Below are 24,637 nucleotides of genomic sequence, written 5' to 3' on the forward strand. Positions count from 1 at the left end.
TTTGTGTGGAAATGCATTGGCAAAGTGCATTTCTACCCTCTGACTGTACAGTTCTGTTGTGAACATGCCCCTCCTTTCCCCACTTGGTGTCTGTATACCCTCTCCCCTCAGCAGTTTCACTTATTTCATTGTTCTCCAGCTTCTTTTGGAAGTCTGCATCCAAAGGAGTTTATTCAGTTTAGGAGTTCATATCTGGGGGTGTCTCGGGTGGAGTGTGAGGCTAGCGTATTGTTCTCCGCTCTGGAGTCCATGGATGGGGCATTTTCAGTTCTGGGTGACACATTGAGGTTACTTGTGTCTAGATAAGAGGTGGCAACAAATGAGGACCGGGGCAACAATGCTGTTCTTACCAGAAGACTATTGCTGAGTTGAAACGGCACGGCCTGTGAGCGGTGCTGCTGGAGTGTACATACAGTGTCTTGGGGCTATGAAGCGTAGCGGGGCGATTCTCCCATTGAGCACCCCCCCTCTTCTGGACACCGCATGTCATAATTACCGTACATAATAACCGCTGACAGCTTTGTCAAGTATTTCGAAACACAAGGTCACAGTTGTGTTTGGAGCAACATAAATTGGGACGGTCCCAGTCACATACTAAAGTAATATACGTTTCCAGGATGACCCGTGTCATTCCCTGTCTGTCCTGGGGCATAAGCGGACATACTCTTCTGGTTCTGACTGCCAGTCGGTAAACCTTCTCGGGACCACTGACATCAGATGCTGTAGCCTAAAATGCCCTGGAGGGAGTCGGTGCCCATCACTTGGATTTGACTCCAGCCCGGCCATTCCTAACTCGCTCAACACTGAAGCCACAGCATCAAATCTCATCTCTGGCTAGGACTGCCTCGACACCCCGCCACGCTTTCGGGGTGGCTTCCCCGCTGCTCTCAATGCCCCCACACAACTAGGCCATACTCGCCAACAACTCCTATCTGCAGGCAGCCCTTCTCAATGCCACTTGTATTGCCGTGAGGAAGACATCCTTTCCCTTCACAGATAGGTCTACACCGTCTGCAGCAAAATGCGATGGGAGATAATTCAAACCGCAATTTCCAATGAAACCCAGACCTACAGATTTTACAAATTTTTCCATGCTCCTATTCAAGCACCTCCTAGATTTCTCCATCCCTAACTGGGAAAGGGCGCCATGCCAGAGCTGCCTTGGGGCAATCTCCGACCAAAATGTCTGTGCCAGGTAGCTCCTGAGCCACTATGCGCAGGGCCACCTGTATCTGGGCCAGCAAGCAACCCCGACCCAACTTGGCAAGGTCATTACCGGCCAGGTGGAGCCCCATCATGCGAGCGCCTCACCAAGCACTGAACTCCCTACAGATTCCACCACTTAATACTGAAAACCGCTTCAATGTCTCCCCTATGTTACACCAACTCTGGGTGAGGGTGGGGATCAAAAGGCGGGCGGCTGCTTGAAAATGAGACTGTCCCGCTGCAGCCCCCCCTTTATAAGTGTCCTGCAAGTGCCTGCGTCAGAAGTCAGGCCCTGGGGGACGCATCTTCCGCCTCGAAGGGGAGGAAGAGTAGATTAGGACCTGCTCAGGAAGGGGGCAGTCGGAGGGAATAGCCCGCTATATATAGGCTGTCCCGTTCCACTCACGCCCCCCCCAGGGGCCGGTCAGCCTCTGATTAATACAAGAGAATCGGTATATGTAGAAAGTGCTGGAGAATCGTGGCTGAATTGAGATCTGCAGGTCGGCGAATGAAAGCGCGGGGCCAGGTGGTGAACTAGAATCCAAAATCTCTGGCCAAACCAGGGACAGGTGTTGGGGACATGGCAACAGCTGAAGCAGGTTGGCTCTTGCTCTGTGCTGGGCGGACAGCTGGGAAAAGCACTGGGGTGCAGAGAGGACGTCTGCGGCGGAGGATGAGCGACAGCAAAGTGCAGTGCAGGCGGCCAGAGCCCTGGCGCCCGACCAGGCGGCACAGATGCAGAATAGACGGAGAAGTGCTGTCGGAACCATCTTCCTGACTTGAGACAAAAGTGTGCGGTGTGACTGCAGGCGTAGCGAGTACCCTAAAACCCAGGGGCGCTATACCATGGGCTTTCTAACTTCTGTCACTCTGGTGAGCGAGGGCTTCCCTGTGCACCTTCTTAACTCGCCATGCCTGAACGCGGGAATGACGCATCCCAAATGCAGACGAAGCTAGTCCCCACGTATTTCGAGAGTTTGATCGAGGAGTGCCACATATTGGGTTCTGACTGAATTTTGTTGTTATCGGCTCAAGTTTCCACAGGTCTGCAGAGAGCGCGCACAGTCCACCGAGACTGGTTGTTGTTGCTCTCGCCCTTGCAGGGATGGAAATTCAGATTGGATTGTTAGGAGCTAAAATATGCTCCTGTGTATCGGGCAGCACCGGGAGCTACCTATGGGAACCGAGGGGCTAGTACATCGCACTTCTGACTACCACATGAAATGCCAACTGGAACCCCCCCCCCCACTCTATTTATATAATACTAAATTAACAGTTCTGTTACCTGCTATGCGTTCAATGTCTTCTAGATGTTTCTTAAGACTCCTTTTATAAACCTTCCCGTAGGCATGCGGCTTGCAAGTGATCTGAAACTACATGGATTCGCTCCCTCCACCACTTCTGCAGAACCCGCCCCTTTCTGTCCTTTCACACCGCTGATGGCACACCTCTCCACCCTTGGTCTCATTGGGATCAATGGGTGCTTCAGCCTCCCTCAACATGGGACTGCCTCTTAACTCTTATACCCAGTGCCTTGAGTGGCACTGATAAATGAGCCGGGGCTCATCACGGGGCCGTGGCCTAATGACGGGGGTTGCCTGCTGTCCCACTAGACCACGCCCTCCTGACGACCCCCTGCTCAATCGGCTACTGGCACCCCTGCCAGGCAGCCTCTTGTAGAGATCAGCATGGGGAAGAGGGTGATGATCTCTGCCTTTTTTATTTTCTAAAGGCTTGCCTGGCAGCGGGCAGCGCGTTGCCTATTCAGCCTTAATGGTAGCGCTGCCCCTCGCCAGCCATTAAGGCTGAAAGGGTGAGGCCTCTGGAAGCGGAGGCCTTTTTCCTAAAGACTGAAACTCCTGTGAATGCGCGGGAGCTTCAGGATTTGGAAAACCAGGCCTCTGCTTCTAGCGGCCTCACATTTCTCAACATAATGATGGCGCCGGCCCACAGGCATCTATTGCTTGAAGGGATGCCTCTCGGGTGCGGTGCCACCATTATGGATGACAGGCATTTTTTTCTGGCGCCTGAAGCTCTCACACGAGCGAGAGCTTCAGGCTTTAGAACAAATGCCTTGTCATGTAGTGGCCAGGGCTGCCAGGTGAGACTAGTGAGCCCCCATAGGCCCCCGCCTCAAAACGCAAAGGCCCCGGCCCACTTAAAGCCCTGCCTCTACCCTGCTTGAGCAGGTATGCATGTTTGCTCTCTGCCTCTTCACCTCCCCCGGGCCTCACTCAACTTTGCACAAGGCTTCAATGTGGGGGCAGCTGTCCATGCCCTCCTGCCCCCCCCCCCCCACAACCAATTCCTCCAAGCCTAGGCCCCTACAGTCTTCCAGAAGGGGTGTGGCTCCAGGACTGGGGCATGGGGTGTCTTACCCCTCTGATGTCTAGTTCTTGGATTTAGTCTCCCAGCGGATCTGAAGATCAGGTCTGTCGTGAAAGTGCTTCAAGCCTATCAAGTAGTTTCATTCCCACGAGCTGTAATTAACAGCTCTGTGTGATAAGGGCTGCCAAGCAGGAAGCAATTAACAGTAAATGGGTCATGTGGGCAAGTTCATCTTTGGTGTCAATTTCATATGCAAAATTCCAGATCTATAACTTAAAACCAATGACCGGTTTGTAATACACAAGTGGATTTTCCTTCTGTACTGGAGATCCAGAAACCTGGCACTGGTTATGAAATCCTTGAATTGCATTTGCTTTGTTCTTTGATCAATGTTCTGCAATCTTGTCTTTTACACTGGGCACAGTTCTTGTTTAGTTCTCTGCCTTGTCTTCAGGGATTATTTATTTACATTTACAAAGCGTGCATCAGCCCAGAGGCATTCTGGCACTGTTACAGTCAAATGAAATCGTTGCTATATACAGAGAAAAACGTAGTTATGTGACTGTGAAGGCCAGATATGCAAGCATGGTACAGGGAGGACAGTAGCATGCAGAGAGCAGTGGAGGGGGGAGGGATGTGGGATCTATGGTGTTTCCTTGCAGAAATTGGCTGGGGGCCCATTTGATACATTTTTTTTTTGTTGCCACATTTCACTGAAAAAAATGTGGGTGGAGACCCCATGCAACTCTCCCACATCCCGCATACTTTTCTAAACTAAACCCAACCCCTGTATCTAAATTTGCAGTTTTATTTTTTTTTAAAAAAAGGCATGAAAAATGGGCCTCGAACAAACTGGTCTGCGAGGAAATTGGCAGGTCCGTCTTCTGCACCGATGAGCCTGTCTCGAAATGTAATTTAAAAGGCTGTGGAACGGGTTGCAGTGGATACGTTTCCCTTTTTGTTGAGAATGTTCTTAAGCACACGCCCATTTATTCACTTTTTGCAGGGGCATTCTATAGATCATGGCCGGCCCGTGAGCAAAATGCGCAGTCCAGTGGGAAGCCTACTTTTCTGAACGGGGCGCTCGCTCTTTCCGAGATGCTCCGTGTTCTCATATGGCTCTCGGTTTCAGAATTCCCCACAGGCCTTTGCTGGATTCTCCCTGAAACATTGTTGCAGAAATGCCATCCGTTCAGGACGCGGCAGAGCAAGTCCTGTGCAAGCCTCCCATCCATTGTACGGCCCTCCTACCGTCAAGCCCTTGCGGTGCCGGTTATTGCAGTGCAGCCGTTGATTTGGATGGCAGATGCAATCGCTGCTTGCATGGTGTATATATGCAATGGTAGAAGTTTCTGTGCAAGAAAGCAACACGTTTGTTCTGTTTAGCACGCGTTGCTTCTTTGCCCCTGGCGATGCCACTTGCTGGTTCTCGCTCCTTCGTTGGTAGAAGTCTCTCAGTGGAGCCTCTGGTGTTATGCAACGCCTGCCTGCAGGTTCATTCCGACGTCACTGGGCTGCAGAGATGTTATGTTGGGCTCATAGCATCACCGTGGCTGAAGTTGGTTTTGTGATCACTATTGGCCCAGAATTTAATTATTGGTGGGCCTTGTTTTACGCTGCTAGTGTCATACTTTAATTGTTTTTTATTTTTTTGCTAGTCCTGGGTGAATGTCGCCACTTTCGGGCTCTGTCCGTTTTGTGTTAAATTGTGCAGTGTGGGGTTCTGAACCGCTCACAATTCTTCATAAATTGTGAATCTTGTCTTGGAAAGGCTGGGATAAGAGTCTAACGCACATTTGACAACCACATGATCAGCCAGGGGGATAATTGTTGTTTTAAGTATTCTAAGTAATCAATATTAATTGAATACTGTCTGGAAGGAGATTGTAGGAGAAATGGGGCATGTTTCTTTTTAAAACGAATGCCAACTGTTGAGACGCGAGAGTACTAGTAAGAGAGCTCGTGTAGACCGTCCTTGTAGGCTGTGGGAGAGGCGCGTAAAGTGTAAAAACCTTTTATTTCTGGATTACTTCCTGCATAGACCTTTCAGCCGGGGAGACCTATGACCAAAGAGGAAGCGACAATCCGTTTGATGACCGCTTCAATGGTTCCAGTGTCCGCTTCCATAAAGATGTGAAGAAAGAATAAGAATAGGCCCATAGCGAGATATGAAGACGGCGAATCTGTGACCTGGACGTGTTCCTAGTCTTGTGTTGCTTATTTACATTTCATTTGACTTGGTGCAATAATGGATTCATTGTGCAGGGAATTGTTCAGTCCACCATGTTGGGAGATTTAGGAGACACTGGAAGGGGTGCACTGTGGGCCTACACAGATTGCAGTTGACACAACAAAGTGACACTTTGACACTGGTAAATTACTCGTGTATCGATTTACCCCAGAGCCAGTTGTGTGATGTGCATTTTGCACAATCATTTAATTACGAATGATTAGTTACACCTTTGTTTAGTTATTCGGTACACTGTTCGTACACTTTTGTTACATATTCAGTATAGGCATGTTGCCCATCGTATTCCTACTGCATGGAGCGCTAATACAAAACCTTATTTTATTTTTTGGTGTTCGGACTAAGCGTAGCATTTAGTTCTGTATTGATAGTATTGCATTTGGCGATATTGCTCGAGCATAGTTCCAAAGTTACTGCTGCTTCGTGGGCCTCTGGTCTGGTCGACACTAGGACTGGGAGGATTTCATGGATGACGGCATCGAAGACAAAAGGGTAACCTGTGGCCTTCATTCAGGGATGGGAAGAAGGCTGTACACAACATGTATCCTGCACCATCAAAGCCTTGCCAGCCAGTCAAGTGGCAGAGATCGCTTACCTCGATCATAGAAGATGCACATTACAGGGCTGCCAAAGCATACCAAAAAAACGACCACGAAGCCGGGGCGCAGGCAGTCTGGTCTAATATAGTGACTACCTGGCCCATTATTACCCGATCCACCCCTCTCGCCCCCTAACACAATACCATGTTGCAGCCACAGATTGTGAAATGCCCCTTTGACTGGATCCCAGATTCATTTATAAGAGGCCAACCCTGTGTCCTTGTGGCAGTGCTAAGCAGACGTGCTGGCTAGAAGTGCACAAACAATAATATGGCTAGAAGTGCACAATAATATGGCTAGAAATGCACAAACAATAATATGGCTAGAAGTGCACAATAATATGGCTTTAAAACGTTTTAAGTCTTGACACAATCCGGCAGACGTGCCCAGTTTTGCATAGTCCACCAAAAAGTTGCCTTTATTGTGGCGGCTACATCCTAAGCATTTAAAACCAAATCCAGTGCCTCACTTAAACATGGTGTCCCTCATGTTGGACTGCACTACGTAACACAGGAGGAGGTCCACTGCTATCTGACACCTTGCATGCAGTTAGATCAGTGACCGTACCACAGAACCCTCACCCCATCGCTCCAACCAGCATTTAATGAAGAACGCTGCCATTAACTATTCCTGGATTAAAGAATGAAATTGCATCAAGCACCTATAAGTATTTATGTAATTGATAATATATGCATATTTCATGTATTGCCTATACCTAGCTGGTAAAATGCTTTGTTAATGTCCTTGGTACGAGATTATTAGTATGGATGCTTTTTGGTGGAAACATTTGCTTTCCACATAATGTGGCTAGTACCTAGAAAGGCCACCCATGAAGGCGAGTATATCCAATCGTTGAAGACGTGTGACCACCCGCACTTTATTCTATTTGAAGTAAACTTGCAGGCAGTGGCGGCCCTTGCTTTCAGCCTGTACCATGCCCCCCCGGGACGTGTGGGGTAACTTGCAGGCAGTGGCGGCCCTTGCTTTCAGCCTGTACCATGCCCTCCGGGACGTGTGGGGTAACTTGCAGGCAGTGGCGGCCCTTGCTTTCAGCCTGTACCATGCCCTCCGGGACGTGTGGGGTAACTTGCAGGCAGTGGCGGCCCTTGCTTTCAGCCTGAACCATGCCCCCCGGGACGTGTGGGGTAACTTGCAGGCAGTGGCGGCCCTTGCTTTGAGCCTGCCCCATGCCCTCTGGGATGTGTGGGGTAACTTGCAGGCAGTGGCGGCCCTTGCTTTCAGCCTGCCCCATGCCCTCTGGGACGTGTGGGCCGTCGCCAGAGGGACATCACTCTGTTGTAGGATCTGCTATTGCCTGCCCCCTGCAGCGGTGGAAACTGCTTCTCACAACTATTTAGTTTGGTTGCCAACGCCTGTCACGTGTAGGGTGCAGAAGTGTCCTTGCAGTGAAGTGGGTGGTTTTTAAGGTTTTCCATTTGGACCTTGGTAGTGTTTCTCAACTGTCATGCTGGTTGTTTGGCACTCCGCTTTGTGCAGACTCTAACCTGCTTTTCTGTTTTTTCCTCAGATGCATCCCCTGGGCTTGTGTAATACCAACGATGAGGAGGACCTCTACGAGTATGGCTGGGTAGGAGTGGTGAAGCTGGAACAACCTGAGCTAGACCCCAAGCCTTGCTTGACAGTCCTGGGCAAGGTAAGTTAAACACACACACTATATTGCTTAACTACCTGCGTTAGTCACTCGCACTCTGTATTGGTGACATTTTTGACAACCAATAGGTCTAATGATTTTATTGATATAGCGCTTCGCCAAAGCTCTTTACATTGGCTATCACCCAACCAAACTTGGTACTCGTTTATTGACCTTGTAAGGATGAAAGGAAGAGTTGGCAATGCCGGGATGTGAACCTGCGACCTGCAGATCACACACAGATCGCAGCAGTGAGTGCTCAACCCTCCGAGCTATCTTACCAGCACTAATGCGACTGCACAGACATCCGGCATTACACTGAAGCAACATCATGAGCTGAGGTTGACCAAGGCACTCGGGATCGTAGGGCATTAGTGGCGTTTGTCTTCACACCAATGTTAACTCTGTCTTTGATTGTCGTCTACCTGTTCGACCCCGAGCCTTCCACAGTGGTCACGTGTGTCTTTGGGTATAGACTTTAGTTTTGCACGCCTCTTTATGTGAAAGGTGAAAAATACACACTTTAATTTTGATTTCTAATCGGACTCTCGCCGGTTCCAGGTTACAATCCAAGCTCGTTCTCGCCCTACGCATACTTTCTCTGCCTTAAGAAATGGCACATGCGAGGTAACCTTTGACATGAGTTGAGTTGAAGTTCACTAGTTCACGAATCCTCAAACGGGTACCGAGGCATGTCAATCCTGGAAGAAGTCCAACTTCAAAAATAGTGTTTATTTGAAGTATTATTGGTAATTTTGGAGTTTGTTTATTCACTTATTACGCGCTCCAGACCCGGAGGTAATAGGGCGCGATAGTATGAGAATGCAATGCTTCTATAGTTATACAATATACAGATATATACAAATATAATGAAGGCTTCTATAGTTATAAAACACAATTCGATGTACGAATATGGCAGCTATATGGTTACAGGAATATATAATGTACAAATATACAAATTACAGAGTACTTCGCTCCATGGAGCAATTAGACTCGCAGGTAGAGTAGTTTACATATGAGTTTCAACAATATACAATGTTCAAATATACGAATTACCGAATCTTACATTCCGTAGAATACTTGGACTCGCAGGTAGAATAGATTCCACATGAGTTTCAAGTGGTAACATAAAGTAAGTGGGGCTGATAGGTAAGCGGGAATAAGTGACTCCACTCAGCCAGAAGCGGTAGGAGGTTATAGGTTGGACGAGATGTGTTTTTATAACATTTTTCCTAAAGAGTAAGTAGGGTTGGTCAGTTCGCAAGTCTTGTGGAAGTGATTCCATGATTTCGCTGCCTTTATAGGGAAGCTATTACCACCAATGGTGGTAAGCCTGAATCTAGGTATAGCCAGGCAATTAATATTACCAGCTCTGGTTAGTCTGGGAGAGATTCTCCTCTGAAATGTATCTGGAAGGTAGGTGGGGGCAGCGTTGAGAGCTTTGTGAGTCAGGGACAATGTCTTTAGCAGTATTTTATTGCCCGTAGACAGCCATTTATGTTATCGCCTAAGGGAGGAAATATGAGTTTTTATTTATGCCTAGGGCTGCTCTTAAGGCGTTATTTTGTAATATCTGGAGCTTCCAGATAGTAGTTTTATTGGCACCGCTATATATGGCATTACAATAGTCGATTCTAGAGAGTATTAAGGCTCTGGCCAGGATCAAGCAGCCATCCTAAGAGAGGAATGGTTTGCCTGCTCTTAGCAACTTGCAAGTGTAGGCCGTGGAAGAAGTTGGGGATTTTATCTGTTTGTCAAGAGACATTGTGGAATCCAAGTAGAAACCAAGGGTTTTTACCTCCTTGGAGACTTTAATCGTATTTCCCATCGATATTGAATGAGGAAAACTCCTTTCCTAGTTTTCTGATGTTGGCCTGTGGTCCCAAAATTAACAACTCGGTCTTATCGTTCAAGCATAGGTCATGAGTGGCCATCCATGCTTGGATGATAAGATATACCTTAGTCACCAACTCTGTGTCCTTACTATGATCTCCAGAAACTGGGATGAGAATCTGGGTGTCGTCTCATAGTTCGTGTAGGTGACACCCAGATGGTCCAGATCATCGAACAGGGGTTTGGTGAATATATTCTAGAGAGTTGGTGAGACACAAGAGCCCTGAGGAACACCGCACAAAAATGGGTCGGGTCAGCTGCTGCCAAGGGGGAGAAGGCTCTCATAGTTTTCTCACTCAGAAAGGATTCAATCCATGCGATATGGGCGGCAGAGTCAAGGTGACTACAGAGGACCTTGTGGTCAACCAGATCAAATGCGGCTGAGAGATCAAGTAGGGGCAGAAGTACTGTTCTCCTTTTGTCTCTCAGCTCTTCTATTTGAGATTTTAGGTTGATTAAGGCTGTTTCCGTTCCGTGTAATGGGCGGAAGCCAGATTGTCTATTGCCTAGTAGTTTATGCAATTCAAGGTGTTTTTGAATTTGAGTATAGGCGGCTTTGTCCTATATTGAGTAAAAATGGAACCGTGGTATTGGGGTGGTAATTTGTAGGGATGAGAGGATCTAATGTTTGTTTCTTGAGGAGAGGGAGCACCCAGGATTGTTTAAGATTGGCAGGGATAGTGCCTGAAGCAAAGGAGGCTTAATCAGTTTAGTAATGAATGGAGATAATTCTCTAGCAGCATCTTTTATTAGTTGTGCTGGGCAAATGTCACCTTCGCAATTAGAAGGCTTCAGTAACAAGATTATTTTTTCAACGTCCAAAATATTTTTGAGTGACATTGGTGATACACTAGGTTGAAGGTTTTTAGGTGAATACTGTAGATTCAGTGATTCTTTTTTTGTTGCTGAATTTTGTCTTGGAGCATGTTAATTGTGTTGGCTAGCGCGTATTGGATGTCTGTACACCAAGATTTGTCTTTGGTACAGATATCAGGTATGGCTATTGGAGACTATAGTTCTTTTAGTATGGAGAAGAGTTCTTTCATACTAGAATTAGATTTGGCAATGCGCTCACCATAGGAGTTAAGTTTGGCCTGGCAAACCTCTTTCTTATAATGCGAGGAAAGTGAGGTTAATTTGGCTTTGTTCTCATTAGAAGGGCAAAGTCTCCAATTAGTTTAACTTTTTCCCTTCAAAATGCGAAGGTCTTTAAGTTGTGGTGTAAACCATTTGTTTAAGTGGGCTGTTGGTTTGCTGGATCTTAATTTGAGAGGGGCAATTTTGTCCAGTGTGGTGAGCATAATATTATATTCATGAACTAGGATACTGGGATCGAGATTTTCAGACAGTGCATTACGAGTGGGGAGGATAGCAGGGATTAAGCTCTTAAAACATGGCAGGCCAATCCCTGTGACGCCACCAAAGAAAGCTTTCTAAGCATTACTAAAAAATACAAAAATGCCACATTTAAGGTCAAATCCGACTTACAACAAACGCATCGCAGAAGCGAACTCCCATTCAAGAGAGCTCTTCACCATCTTTAAAGAGCTTACCGTTCCGCCAATCTGCACCGATGAGATAGTTAAGGATGAAGCTTGGTGCAACAGCATCCAAGTAGCTATGTTAAAAAAAATAGACCAAATAACAAGGGGGGTCCTGGGAGACTCTCCGCCAGACATGAGTCCTGGTTACAAGAGCCTTACCCAGAGTCTTTAGCTCACCATCTTTCACAGAGGAGAAATATCCTAAACATATCAGTCTTTGTCCTGCCCTGGGGCAGTCCAGCACCGAAATGCTAGGCAATTCTCCTCTGAACAAGAGTACCGACAGCAACCCCAGACACGTGTTTCGGTCTGGTTGAACCTCATCAGTAGGGTGTAGCTGTGCCTCTCTAAGAATAGTGAGCAAGGGGTCCACGTCTGGATTCCCCTAGTAACTTAGGGTCTGGATTCCCCTAGTAACTTAGTAACTTAGGTACACATGCCACAGCATAGGAGATGCGGTGCAGAAGGTAGCCGGAGGGTGCCTGCATCCCAGCATGGACTGAGATTAGAGGGCTGTAGCTTTCCCTGGTGTTGCAAGGAGCCAGCCTGGAAACAAATAACTTTGTAGTTTTCATTACATGCTGCTGTCGTATGTTAAACAAAACTGAACCCAATCAAACCACAACTTAGACTGATTTTAGTTCTCCAGGTACAGTCTTCAAAAAAGCCTCGGGGACAGACCATTGTGAACTATTTTGAACTGGCAATTTTGACTGGTTTGGTGTGCTGAGATTGAATGAGATGCCCAAGATCACACACGTTGGTGTTCTGGTAAAGCTGATGCTTAAAGTCCGGTGTGCAATTTCGGCACTCGACATTGTTTCTCAGGTATTCCCGTACAGCAAGGCGCAATTATTTTAGAACGTGTGACTTTTAAAAACTAAAATAACTTGTTTGTGGACTTGAGTTGGAAAGTGCACATATCACATGATAAACACAATGACGTTTTTCTAAGTTTCTTGTTAAGCTATGTATGCAAAAGGAGCATGATTGGATCTTTATGTTCTCCGTCTTAATTGGAAGTCTAAAAGTCCCAAAATCGTAAAGGATATGCATGCAACAAATCTAATCCCAGCAACACCAGGGACCAAATCAGAGAGACCATTCACTGATGGACTAGACCAAGGTTGATCAACATACGGCCCATGGGCCACAATATGGCCCTCCAAGCCATTTGATGTGGCCCGCGGGGCTCAAGAGAGTCCGTGGACCCGATTAATGTATGTATTTCTGCAATGTTTGTCGGGTACGGTACCCACCAACATTGCAGGAATAAATTAATTAATCGGGTCTATGGACCCGACAACCATTGCCCAAATAAATAAATAAACCGGGCCGTGGCAGAGGAGCAGGACGTGGGGAGGACTGTTACTGCCTCTGGTGACCCCTGCCAGGGGTCACTAGAGGCAGTTACAGGCCTCAGCCAAGGCCCAGTTTATTTATTTGCGCAAGGTTTGTCAGGTCCGTGGACCCGATTTATTTATTTCTGCAATGTTTGTTGGGTATGGTACCCGACCCACTTTGCAGAAATAAATAAATTAATCGGGTCCAACAACCCGACAAACATTGCCTAAATAAATAAACCGGGCTGTGGCAGAGGAGCGGAGAGGACTGTTACTGCCTCTGGTGAACCCTGCACGGGGTCACCAGAGGCAATTGCAGGCCTCAGCCACGGGCCGGTTTATTTATTTATTTGCGCAATGTTTGTCGGGTATGGTACCCGCCCAACATTGCCCAAATAAATAAATAAATCGGTCGTGGCAGAGGAGCGGGACTTGGGGAGTACTGTTACTGCCTCTGGTGACCCTGTCAAGGGGGCACCAGAGGCAGTTCCAGGCCTCAGCCACGGTCCAGTTTATTAATTTATATGGGGGCAATGTTTGTCGGGTCCGTGGCTGAGTGCGTCTTTGTCTCTGCAGCAATGACTGTAACGCTGCCAGCAAATTGGCAAAAAGAATGCAGGTGAAGCAAAATAACGAGCGTTTATTTTGCTTCACCTTTCATTTTTTTTTGCCGAGTTTCAATGCAAACGCGCGTTTATTTTGCTTTCATTCTGTTTGCCCAGATTACCAGGGCTCAAGTCGAGGGTACGTGGGTGGACTGGGTCCACCCACATTTTTAAGAGGGTGGACTCAGTCCCATTGAACCACAGCCATCAGGTTTGCAGGCTGGCCAACTCACCACTGCCCTAAATAACCTGATGAAAAACGAATAAGGTGAAATGTCCGATTTCGGTACTGCAGAATTCAGGGAAAACCTTTGTATTCTTTCTTGGAGTTTTGGAGTTTACATGTGCACATTTTAACGTGTTGATTTTATGGATTGTGAATACCTTTTGTCCTATGCAATTTGGGTGGTTGTGAAAAGCCAATTTAATGAAATATGCATATTTCAATTTGAACTGCAAATTCCTGTCGTCACATCGCATTGCAACAGAGTTTCCCTTTTTGATATGTGGGCGGATCCATGTGCAAATGGGCGGTCTCTTGTGACTGTGGGCGGGGCATACATCTCAGGGTTTTTGATTTTCAAATGTAGGCAGGTATGCCTGGAAGGGGACACCAGAGCCAGTTACAGGCCTCAGCCACGGCTCGGTTTATTTATTTGGGGAATGTTTGTCGGGTCCGTGGACCCGATTAATTTATTTCTGCAATGTTGGTCGGATACAGGTACCCGACCAAAATTGCAGAAATAAATTACCCAGTTCGTGGCAGAGGAGCGGGACCTGGGGAGGACTGTTACTGCCTCTGTTGACCCCCCTTTAAGGGGGCACCAGAGGCAGTTACAGGCCTCAGCCACATGCCGTTTTATTTATTTAGGCAATATTTGTCGGGCCCGTGTCTTGTGCCTGACTCCCACGTGTCGGCTGCGAGAAGCCATCATGTACCACACACTATGCCCGGTTTGCCACTCCGCATTACATGGATAGAGTAAGGAGATGGCCTGTTGTGGTTTGCCCCACTGGAAGCCTGACCGCAGGTAAAGATCCCAAGAGGGAACACTGCGAACACGGTTTGCTGCAAACTTACCCATGCCCTTTCCTGGCCACGTGGAGGCTGTGCATGGGGACCCTGGCCCTAAATGTTGTTGGGTAAGCAGAGGCTGGCCAGTACCTTTTACTGGGCATGTGGTGGTAGGCCAGTCGCTTGAAGTCTTGCATTACCGGGTGCTGACCACATCTTCTAGAGTTGGGAAATGTGGAGGATCCACAGTTGCCTCTGCCAGGTTTTACCTTCTGACCTTTTCGCCCTTTCACTAGCACTACAGGCCCAATATGCTTCGAAGGGCGGGCTTGAGCAATTCTGTTCAGCCCAGGTCCCTGTGGGGCAGCCCAATTGATTAATTTATTTCTGCAATGCTGGTGGGATATAGGTACCCGACCAACATTGCAGAAATACATACATTAACCGGGTTACATTAACCGGGTCGTGGCAGCAGTGGTGTCGCCATTAACACAGAAGTAATGAATGTGTATTACAGAGGTAAACTGGCATATGTATTGGGCAAACTGCACATGACATGCTCAGGCAGCATCAATCATGCTTTGTACAGGACAATGCTGGCCTAAATTGGGAACAGCCAGCATAGACATGTTGTTACAGAGGCAGATTTTGGGCACAACCATCATGCCAATGTGTTTCATCAGTGACAGTGCTGTCTTACACTGTGGACACAGTGATCATTAAAATGTGTTGTGTTCTGAAATGTCTGCTGTTGGTGACATGGAATGTACATGTTCCCCTTTATAACTGATTGTAAACTTATGGCTTTTTGGTCACTTTTCCTGCTGTAAAATGTACCATTTCAGCTCCATATTGTAAAAAAATATCTTGGGGTGGGAGGACCCCCCCAAACCCTACCTAGATCCTTATAGTTACCTTGCTACCCTCGGTCACCTCCACTATTTCAGAAAAATATCAACACATACACACTGGAAGAAATCACAAGAAACTAACCTTTGATCACTGCCCCGGACACCAAAAGCTATCTTTGGGACTGCATGGCTATCACTGCCTTTGATGCTATTGTGTAAATGGTCACACACCATTGCTTTTTAATATACTGCTTTGGGTGAGGTTGTTGACTTTTCACTCTCCGGCCCACCGTGTGACAAAAAGTTAATGCTTCGGCCCCACATTCAAAAAGCTTGGACAAGCCTGTACTAGACGATCCGGTGAGAAGTGTCTTCCCAACTGAACTCCCTAGGGGAGTCCAGCCAGGGGTGTCCCAGTTAAGGGGGCGGAAGAGTGAAGGGTGTAAACCATTGTTGACTCTTTGCCTCAAAGCCTCAGCTCTTGTTGCATCCTGCTACTTGTCTCTAAGTAACCATTATTGCTTCTCAGCTTCACTCTCATCATACACTTCTCAAGCTAGCTCTTAATTTCCCTCCTACTTCTCGCTTCACTCTTCTCTGCTTCCCAACCCTATTATCTCTTCTCCTCAATGCCACCTCTCTTCTTGCTCCACTACTCTCTCTATTCACAAAACCTACTCAAACCTTAACTTTCATTACACTTCCTCTTTTCGTATCTACCCCCAGCACTATTTCCAGACTCAGTGTGACTATGCTTCTACATCTCACTCTTTCTGTTGCTCTTTGGAATGCAGATTGTCTGCACTAAAACCTCCTTTACCTACAACTTCATCCCTTCTCCTGTCCTCATTATCCTTCGGGAAGCCTGCATCTCTTCCTCTGCAATCCTTGATGCCCATCATGACCCTGCCGACATCTTCACTTCTTCGCTCTGCCTCATTGGCTGGGGCATATTGTGAACTGCTTTCACCCCCAACTTCTGTTATCTCCTACTCCTGCTAATTATCTCTCATTCAAAGACACTATCTCCACAATCCCTGTTCCTAATGGCATTCATTCTATCTCGCTCTACCAGCCACCTGGTCCAGTAGGTCAATTCTTTGACCAAATCTCCCAACTAATTGATTCTCTCCCTCCTGATAAACACCTCATTGTCATTGGTGACGTCATCCTCCCCTCTTGCTTCCTGGTGCTCTATCTGCTGACTTGAACTCTTCTACTTAACCACTCTCTTCTGTCCACTCTGCCTACCCATTCAAATGCAAACTTCCTTGACCTTATTCGCATCTCCTCTCAACCCTCTGCCTCTAATATCTCCACTGCTTCTCTCCCCGATCACTCCTATTGTCTTTGCCTATAATATCTCCACTCCTGCTTCTTCCTCGCTCTCTCCATCTACTGCCAGCATTACTAAGCACAGGTTTCCATCTTGCACGCTCCCTGACTACTTCACTGAACTACACCACTCTCTCCTCCTACACTGAGCTCACCGTTCCATATACTGAAGAAACCTTCACTCACTATAACACTGCTCTTTATGCTTCATTTCCCCCTCTTACTACACACACTCCTAAATTCTCCCCTCCATGGCCCTGGATTATCCCACCCATCCACGCCCTGAAAACAATACGGAAAAAGCTTTGCACTTGGAAAACCTCAAGCCACTCCTCCAATCTCAAACTCTAGCTCAGTGCTATTCAAAACTGTTGCTCTACTCTTGACTCTGCCAAACATGACCACCTTTCTCACAATCCTCCCAGCCTAGGCACCTCCAGTCTCTCTTCAATTCTCTCACCTCCTAAATCCACTCCATCTCCTCTACTCTTTCTGCAAATTATCGTGCTTTCTATTTTGTTTCGTACATTTCTACCATTCACCCTACCCCCAGTATTTACTTTCTATGCCCTCCTTCTGCTAACTTTTCATCCACATTCCTACCCTCCTCGCACTACTATCTTCCTTTGCCCCCACCAACTCTAAGTTTCTATCTCTACTCCTCAAGGCAAATCCTTTCTGTGCTCCCACTGTCCCCGCACATTGTGAAGCACGTAGCTCCCGGGGTTGCTCCACATCATCTTGCTTACCTCTTCAACAACTCTTGACAATGCCACTTTTCACTCATCTAATAGGACCGCAATTGTCATCTATCTTAAGAAACCTGATCTAGATCCTAACTGTCCTGTCAATTTTCACCCTGTCTCTCTTCTACCGCACTGTTCCAAAATTCAGAAACGAGTAGTGTTCAACTCAGAGTTCCTCCTATAATCGCAACCTTCGCGACCCTCTAGTCTGGCTTCCGACCTCTGCCTTCTACCGAGACAGCTCACCTGAATGTTAGCAACGTAATCTCTTCTGCACTCCATGCAAGTCATTCATCTGTTATTCATCTCAACCTCTCTGCTGCCTTTGATAATGTCCACCATTCTGACCTCTCTACATTCTCTCTTTGGTATCTGAGATAAGGCACTTGCTTGGTATTCTTCATACCTTGCCCCCAGACACTTTCAGGAGTCCCAGAACAGCTGTACCACCCCACTCACCCCCACCCCCTACTGTGGCAGATCCCAATGGGTCTGTCTTTGGTTCACTTCTCTTCACTCTCTCTATAATTCAGCTCTTGCCCCCTGATCTTCTCTTGCAGCGTCTCTCATAAACCCTTTGCTGACAACACTCAGATCTTCTCCTTTCACTTCTTACTTGATGAGCTGTTGTCAAAAATTTCAAACTCTCTCCGCCATCAAATATTGAATGGCGTCTCACTCGGCTCATGCTCCACTCCACGAAGACTGACGTTCTCTACTTCCCAGCCAAACAGGTAGTCGAGAGAGGAGGGGTAGAGGAAGACAGCCTTCCTTACTCTGCTTCTGCTTGTAACCTTTGTGTCCTCTTCGACCCATAACATAGCTTCTCGAGCTTCATCTCCAAATCTGACACTGCAGTTAGATTATTCTGACATTGAGGAGGTTGAGTCTGTCATCTTCCTTTCAGCTAATCTCCTTAGTCTTTTCTGGATCGGACTACTGTGCCAGTCTCCTCTATGGCCTCCGCAACAATGCTTTCCCCCCGCTGGACGAAACCCTCAACTAAGCGATTTACACACTTTTCCACCTTTCTTTAACTCTATGTCCTCTGCCCATATCCATTTGTTTCATAGATGGCCAGCAAATTTGGTGAAGTATAAACTACTTCTTATCTTCCAAACTATCTATGGACTCTGCCCACCCTACCTGTCGGCTCCTCTCCATCCTTACTCTTCCCCCGTTGTGATCGACTCACTTCCTTGCCATCCCTTGACCCCCCCCTCTAGTTTCCGCTCCCTCCTCGCTCCCCTTCTCGAATGCTCTTCCTCTACGTACTACTCCAACTCCACTATTTAAATCCAACCTCATAGCTCTCTTTTCTGAAGAACCCGTTTCCTAGCACATCAGGCTACTGCATTGCCCTGATTGTCTCTCTCCCTACCCTTCATAGATGACCGTACTGCACTTTCCCGTCACTCCTCCATCCTTAGTTCAGCACTTCTTGCACCATCCCGTTCCTATGTCATTCTGTCCTGTCCTTGTCCCTGGTTTGTTTCCACCTTCCCCCTACAACATCTGGTCTTCAAGCCATTTCTCCAGCCCCATTGAAAAGGACCATTGTCCTCTGCTCTGTTATCAATGGTACATTTTGTAAGCTTTTTTTAGCCAAAATGCATTGCTTTCCCTGTCATTTCTATAAAATGCCCCACCACACAAAAATGCAACTAAACAGTCCCAAGGATGTTCACCCCACAGAAATCAAAGAACCATTCAGGACAGAAGGCTACGAACGTCAGAATATACACGCTGATCAAAACGTATCCACTAGGACAACACTTCAACACGACCCCGACCGTGAACCACCCAATGCCTTAACCGACCAGGGTCACACTAGATCACCTGAGAATAGATATCACCCACCCAGTCCCACACCTGAAGATTAGGCTCAGACGCACCCACCAATCCAAACTATACTCAATAGGATACAGTTGGATCAGAGCAACACCACCAAATCGAGTCGGCCCACGAGAAACCAGCAACATCCGAATCCACAGTTATACAACTCTAACGGAATCATAAGTACCTGAACCAGGATACAGACCCCACTAACCCAACCCTCAATCTTCTGCATACTTAAACCCACGCAAAACCACACAACCATCTCTCTCCCAGCAATCCGCACGCACTTTACCACACCGCACCTACAACACATAAAACTTCACCCACAGCACTCAAGGCCTTCATCCAATCCTATACTAGCACCAAAGCCCAGCACTCGGTGTATACCGAGCTGAAGCTGCCAACAGCACACCACTTCTCCCACTCTCCTTCTCCCCTCCTCCCGACTACCCCTACACCACCCTTCCTGTTTACAGATCCGCCAGAGTGCCTGGGGACCAATTCCGTTGGTGACCGTGCGCTCTACAGGTACCACTAACATAACATAACTTATGTAGACTTGAAGAAAATGGTTGTTAGAAACATGTTCTATTTGGTAGTCTCTTGTCTAGGGTGCCTTTTACCTAGATTGCTTACATGAAAGAAAAGGAAGCCAAGGCAATGGAATAAAAATGTCACCAGTTTGAGAAGGCAAGTCTTTTCACTGTAAAACCGCATAGTGCTATAAAGTGAAATGAGGATTGTCCCAGGATCACACTGCCGACCGGTGACAAAGCCGGGATAGAAGCCTCAACACTTGGTCCCACGGTCTCCAGTTTGGCTATCTACCCGCCCCCCGCCCAAATAACCTTGTGTGCTCTTCATTGGGGGCTTAAACATATGTCCATGCTGGTCCCTGCTGCCAAGTTTGTACATCACTTGTTTGGATGTTTATTTGCCCATAGGTGTTACTGTCACTTACGTTTATATATTCAAGTTTAGAGGGAGGAAAGGCAGAGCTGGCCATGCTAGGATGTAGGACTATGACATGTGAATGGGATCTGTGTAGCAATTTCCTAACATACGGAGCTATCTTCCTAGCCATTGTAGCGCTCGAACGTATTAACCTGTATTTCACTTTCTGTTATTGCACGTGATACATCTATGCCCCAGACCAAAAAACGTGAAAATGCTAAACCAGTTGTGCCGCAGTGAACCCACAAACGGTTTGTACTACGATGAAAATGTAACACATTAATTTATCAAACCAGGACTTAGTTGTCCGCAGCAGCCAGGTGAGTGCCTCAGTAGTGCCCTGTACAACATCATGACTTGTTTATCTTATGTAAACAAAAGTGTACCAACTTTATTTTTAGATTAGACAGGGTGTGAGACTTTCATAGTGGAGGCTGTCTGCAATGCATTGCTCTTGCAGGAGTGAGGCGTTGATATGCTGGAGATATGGATGTAGTCAAAAGCTCACAAGAATTGAACCTGGAACAAATATTGTTTGATCTCGGACAGCACATCTAAGATTTACTTAACTTTCTTTTTTGTGAAGTGCCAACTCTCCCAAAGGCCTCAGAGCAGTACAACAAACACAACACAAAAATATGAAAAAAACCTACCATGTCATGAAAATAGAAAATGAGGTAACAGAGTAGCAAAATAAAATTCGATCAGTGAATTCTAATTCTTAAACCTACAGTGAAGGACAAATTGCCCAGTTTGTTTCAGCGACTCAAAAAGAGCAGCAGATTGCTGCAGTCACAGCCAATAATAATACAATCTGTATTATTCGCTGTGGCCTAGTCCTTGATTGGGACCCTGTGTAAGAAATGTAAGGTCATGGCTTCTGATGCAGTCCCTCCCAGCACTAGACTGCAGCCAAGCCTGGACTTTATTCCGGAGGACTTCTCTCTGCTCCGGTCAGTCCGGCTTGTTCACATTCATGGCTGTTTCTTCGGTCCAAAACAAGACCTTTTAAAAGGGGATCCATAATCTCTGGCATGAAAGCCTTTTTAATGCGAATGTCTCCTCGCGGGGGGAATAACGATATTGTCTCTGATCGTGGGAACCTACAGGTGTGGAGCACAGGTCCTGTCACAGGTCCTTACAACACTGGACCAGAGACCAGGCCCAGCAGCTCTGTCTGACTTTTGGGCAATTCATTGATAAGTTGTTGGGCTACTGGTTGCCTTTAGCACTTCCCAACCATACTAGGGTCTACCTGTATTAAGCAGAGTCTGTTTGACAACCTCTGTCCATCCTATTTAACTGTGGGATTACCCTATGAAAGGATTCTACCCAGAAATGTAAACGTTATGGACTTCCATTGATTGGTCCATGTCCCAAATAATCTTCTTCTTAATAGCCTGCCACTTTCCATCACCAAGCATTCCCTCCTCTTCTATATGGCTGTTTACAAGAGCCTTGATGATAACATTATCCCTTTGTATTTGTATTTTGTATTTGTAATGTGCCAACAGCCCGCTGGCATCAGCGTGCAGAGAGACAAAGCCAAAAATCGGGTGGACATTCAGGCGTAGGTAAGAATACTATTACTTCGAGGGATCACTTAAAAAGGTGCGTCTTCAGGTTTTTCCTGAAAATGTTGTGATTTGGTTCGGCTCGCATTGTCACTGGGAGGTTAGTCCATTGCCGGGCTGCCTGGACCGGAAAGGATTTCCCGGGATGCTGTGCTCGGTTTGCCGATGGTACCAGTAACTTGCCTAGTGCTTGTGATCTCAGGACCCAGGGGATATCGCGAGTGAATTTGGATCTGAGGTACGACAGTGCTGCTCCATAGAGGCATCTATGCACCAGCATCATAGATTTAAAGAGGATTCTCTCCTCGACCCTGAGCCAATGAAGAGCTCTTCTGCTCTCCGCCACATGGTCTCTTCTGTTTATCCCTTTCACGCCCCGTTGGGTTATTTTCCATTATCTGACATTTCTTGATGCATTTTTTTGATGCTCCCAGCAATGAGTTGCCGTAATCAAGACGCGCCAGTATAATGGCCCTGGCTATTGTAGCCGCGTTATTCTCATTGAGGAGCGGGCTGATGGCTCTCAGGAGCCTTATATAGTAGGCGTTATTTTTGTAAAGGTAGTTTGTCTGAGCCTCCGTCCCCGGGGTGGATTCCATCATCATCCTGAGCATTTTTACATGGGAGACTACCTTAATACATGAGTCTTTAACCACAAACTCGTCATATTCTGTTCCAAGCTTGTCCCTCGCTTGGCTGGAGGCAAAAATCACTAGCTCCCATCCATTTGTCAATCAGATCATCTAAAGTCATGATCTTATTCTTGTTTGTTTGGTAGTCCATGCTCTTTAAGGGAGATTGCACTTCCTTGCTTACTGCCAACAACGTGCAATTAATCTTTTGCAGCTTGGATTTAAAAAAAACCTGCCTCACGTGGTCTGGAGTGGGCCATATGAAAACTAATAGGATCGTTTTCATGTGCCATTATGGTCTTAACCTCGTTTCCTGTAGAAGGGCTAATCGTGTCCGCAAGGGGACGAAGTTTGATCAATCCCCTTTTATTTTTTTTGAAGCCGTTGTTTCCTTCGGGGGCTTCTGGCTAGGACTTCTGACAAGCTGCTATTGCCCGGCAATGATGGCACCCTTGCCTGTATAGCCGGGAGACCTGTTCTAGGGGTCTCAGTTTGGTACCTTCATGTCTAGGTCCCTTAAATGACCTGTGATTAACAAGATTAGGCGGAAGGGGACAATCGTCTATACAACCCCGTCCAGCCATGGACATTCCAGCTCTAGTAATCGGAATCTCAACAAGAGAATCGGAGTACAGCTGGGAAGAAGACACCAAAGAAAAACGAGCAAGCCAAAAAGCCCAACTTGCAGCACCAACCAATTAAACCAATAGGCTTCATTAATATTAAGCAACACAGGATTTCTAAGGCAGTAATGTGTGCATGGCAAATGAAGGCAAAACAAAGCAAGAATAGCATCATTCTCCTCCAGTACTGACGAAGCTAGATAACCTAAGGCAATACGGTTATGCATTAAGCAACATACCTTCGGTCTAAAAATGCTGCCTGCCACCAGTATCGCATACACAACGCTCCAGCTCTCAGCCTCTCCGACACTGCCCTCAGTGCAGCCTCCGGCTGGCCGGCACCAAACCAACTACCTCCGTCAGGTAGCTGGAGGCCAGCGGTTCAGGAACACAGCAGGTGCTCTCCCCATTCCCCCCCCCCCAAAATCAGGCCACCCTGACATCCGCGGCAAGCCGCACCTCAAGAAAGTGGCAGCTTCAGTCATTGTGAGGTGAGCAGTGGCAGACTGGAGTGTCTGCTTCTGGAAAATGGCTGCCATCCTCAAATGGAAAATCAAAGATGAGGAACAACGGATATGAATATAGTTGAGCAATTGATCCTGATAATGCTCCATTCCACACACAAGATCAACGGTCCTTAGATGCGGGAAAACTAGATTTGTTCCTGCTCAAGTCTGCAACCCTATCGGGATGATCACTGATTGACCTGGATGAAGTCATTTGGCGCGAAACTCTGTACCACACAAGTTTTCAGTGTGCAAGATTTAAGAAACCACCTGGACCTTTTAAAAAGTTTGGGGATTGATTTGTGATATTTGCAGACCGATGAATGGTTCTGTAAATGCTAGGTAGAAAAGGGTTGAATCCTTTTCTGCCAGCACGGGTGTTAAATACTTGCAGGTGATATGGCATTTGGCTCCAAATGGAAAGCTAAACATTCTTCGTTTTTAAGCCGGATTCATTTGTAACCAGATGAAACTGAGAAAAGCAGACTAGGGATCTGAGTTGTAGTGGTCTTGCATAGTGACCGGGATGCAGCGACCCTTCTGCATTTCAGCATTACCAATCTAAATGATGGTCATGGAAGTCGCTTCGAATGAATGATTTAATCATGCATGCTTGGCTTAAAGGCAAATGCCTGCTAGGAATCCTTCCTATTTTAATACTGCAAACCACAAAGGTAATCATGCATGCAACCTTAAAAATAAATGGCATCATATAGGCTTGTGTGAATGTGCCCCAGTCCTACAAGCCTTGAGCTACAGGTGTGCCTGGAGCACAGTCCTTTGCACAGCCTCTGCTAACTCGTCTTGGATGAGAGCAAGACCAAGACGTGGTTTCTCTGCCCAAAAGATGCTTGTGGGGCATGAAATCGGATGCATACCCACTTCACCTGTACTTCAGAAGGATGAAGTCACTTGTTCCTGCCCAAAAAACGAAGGTGTGACCTCCAGGTTACACACCTATCTGCATCCGTTGCATTGATGTACTGACGGATCCTGTGTCAACGGCACTTGGCACCCCGGAGTTACCAAAGCGGCAACCCGGGGTGCTGTTTTTCATTGCTGCAACGGGTCGCGTGCACGTGTCTTGTTGTAGGAAGGAAAACCCTTTACCTACATGGCAGCCAATGAAAGAGAAGGCGGGGCTC

The 24,637-nt window shown here is 46.9% G+C and overlaps 1 protein-coding gene across 1 annotated transcript in view; it reads left to right on the plus strand.

The window, feature by feature from the left end:
• ZNRF3 (zinc and ring finger 3) overlaps window positions 1-24,637 on the plus strand; it is a 606,087-nt gene that overhangs the window by 313,916 nt on the left and 267,534 nt on the right. Inside the window, exon 2 of the mRNA XM_069619170.1 lies at window positions 7,910-8,035. Coding sequence (XP_069475271.1) covers window positions 7,910-8,035 — 126 coding nt within the window. The remainder of the gene's footprint in view (window positions 1-7,909; window positions 8,036-24,637) is intronic.

Source organism: Ambystoma mexicanum, chromosome 10, assembly GCF_040938575.1.
Source record: "Ambystoma mexicanum isolate Mex_15411 chromosome 10, UKY_AmexF1_1, whole genome shotgun sequence".
Taxonomy (NCBI): Eukaryota; Metazoa; Chordata; class Amphibia; order Caudata; family Ambystomatidae; genus Ambystoma; species Ambystoma mexicanum.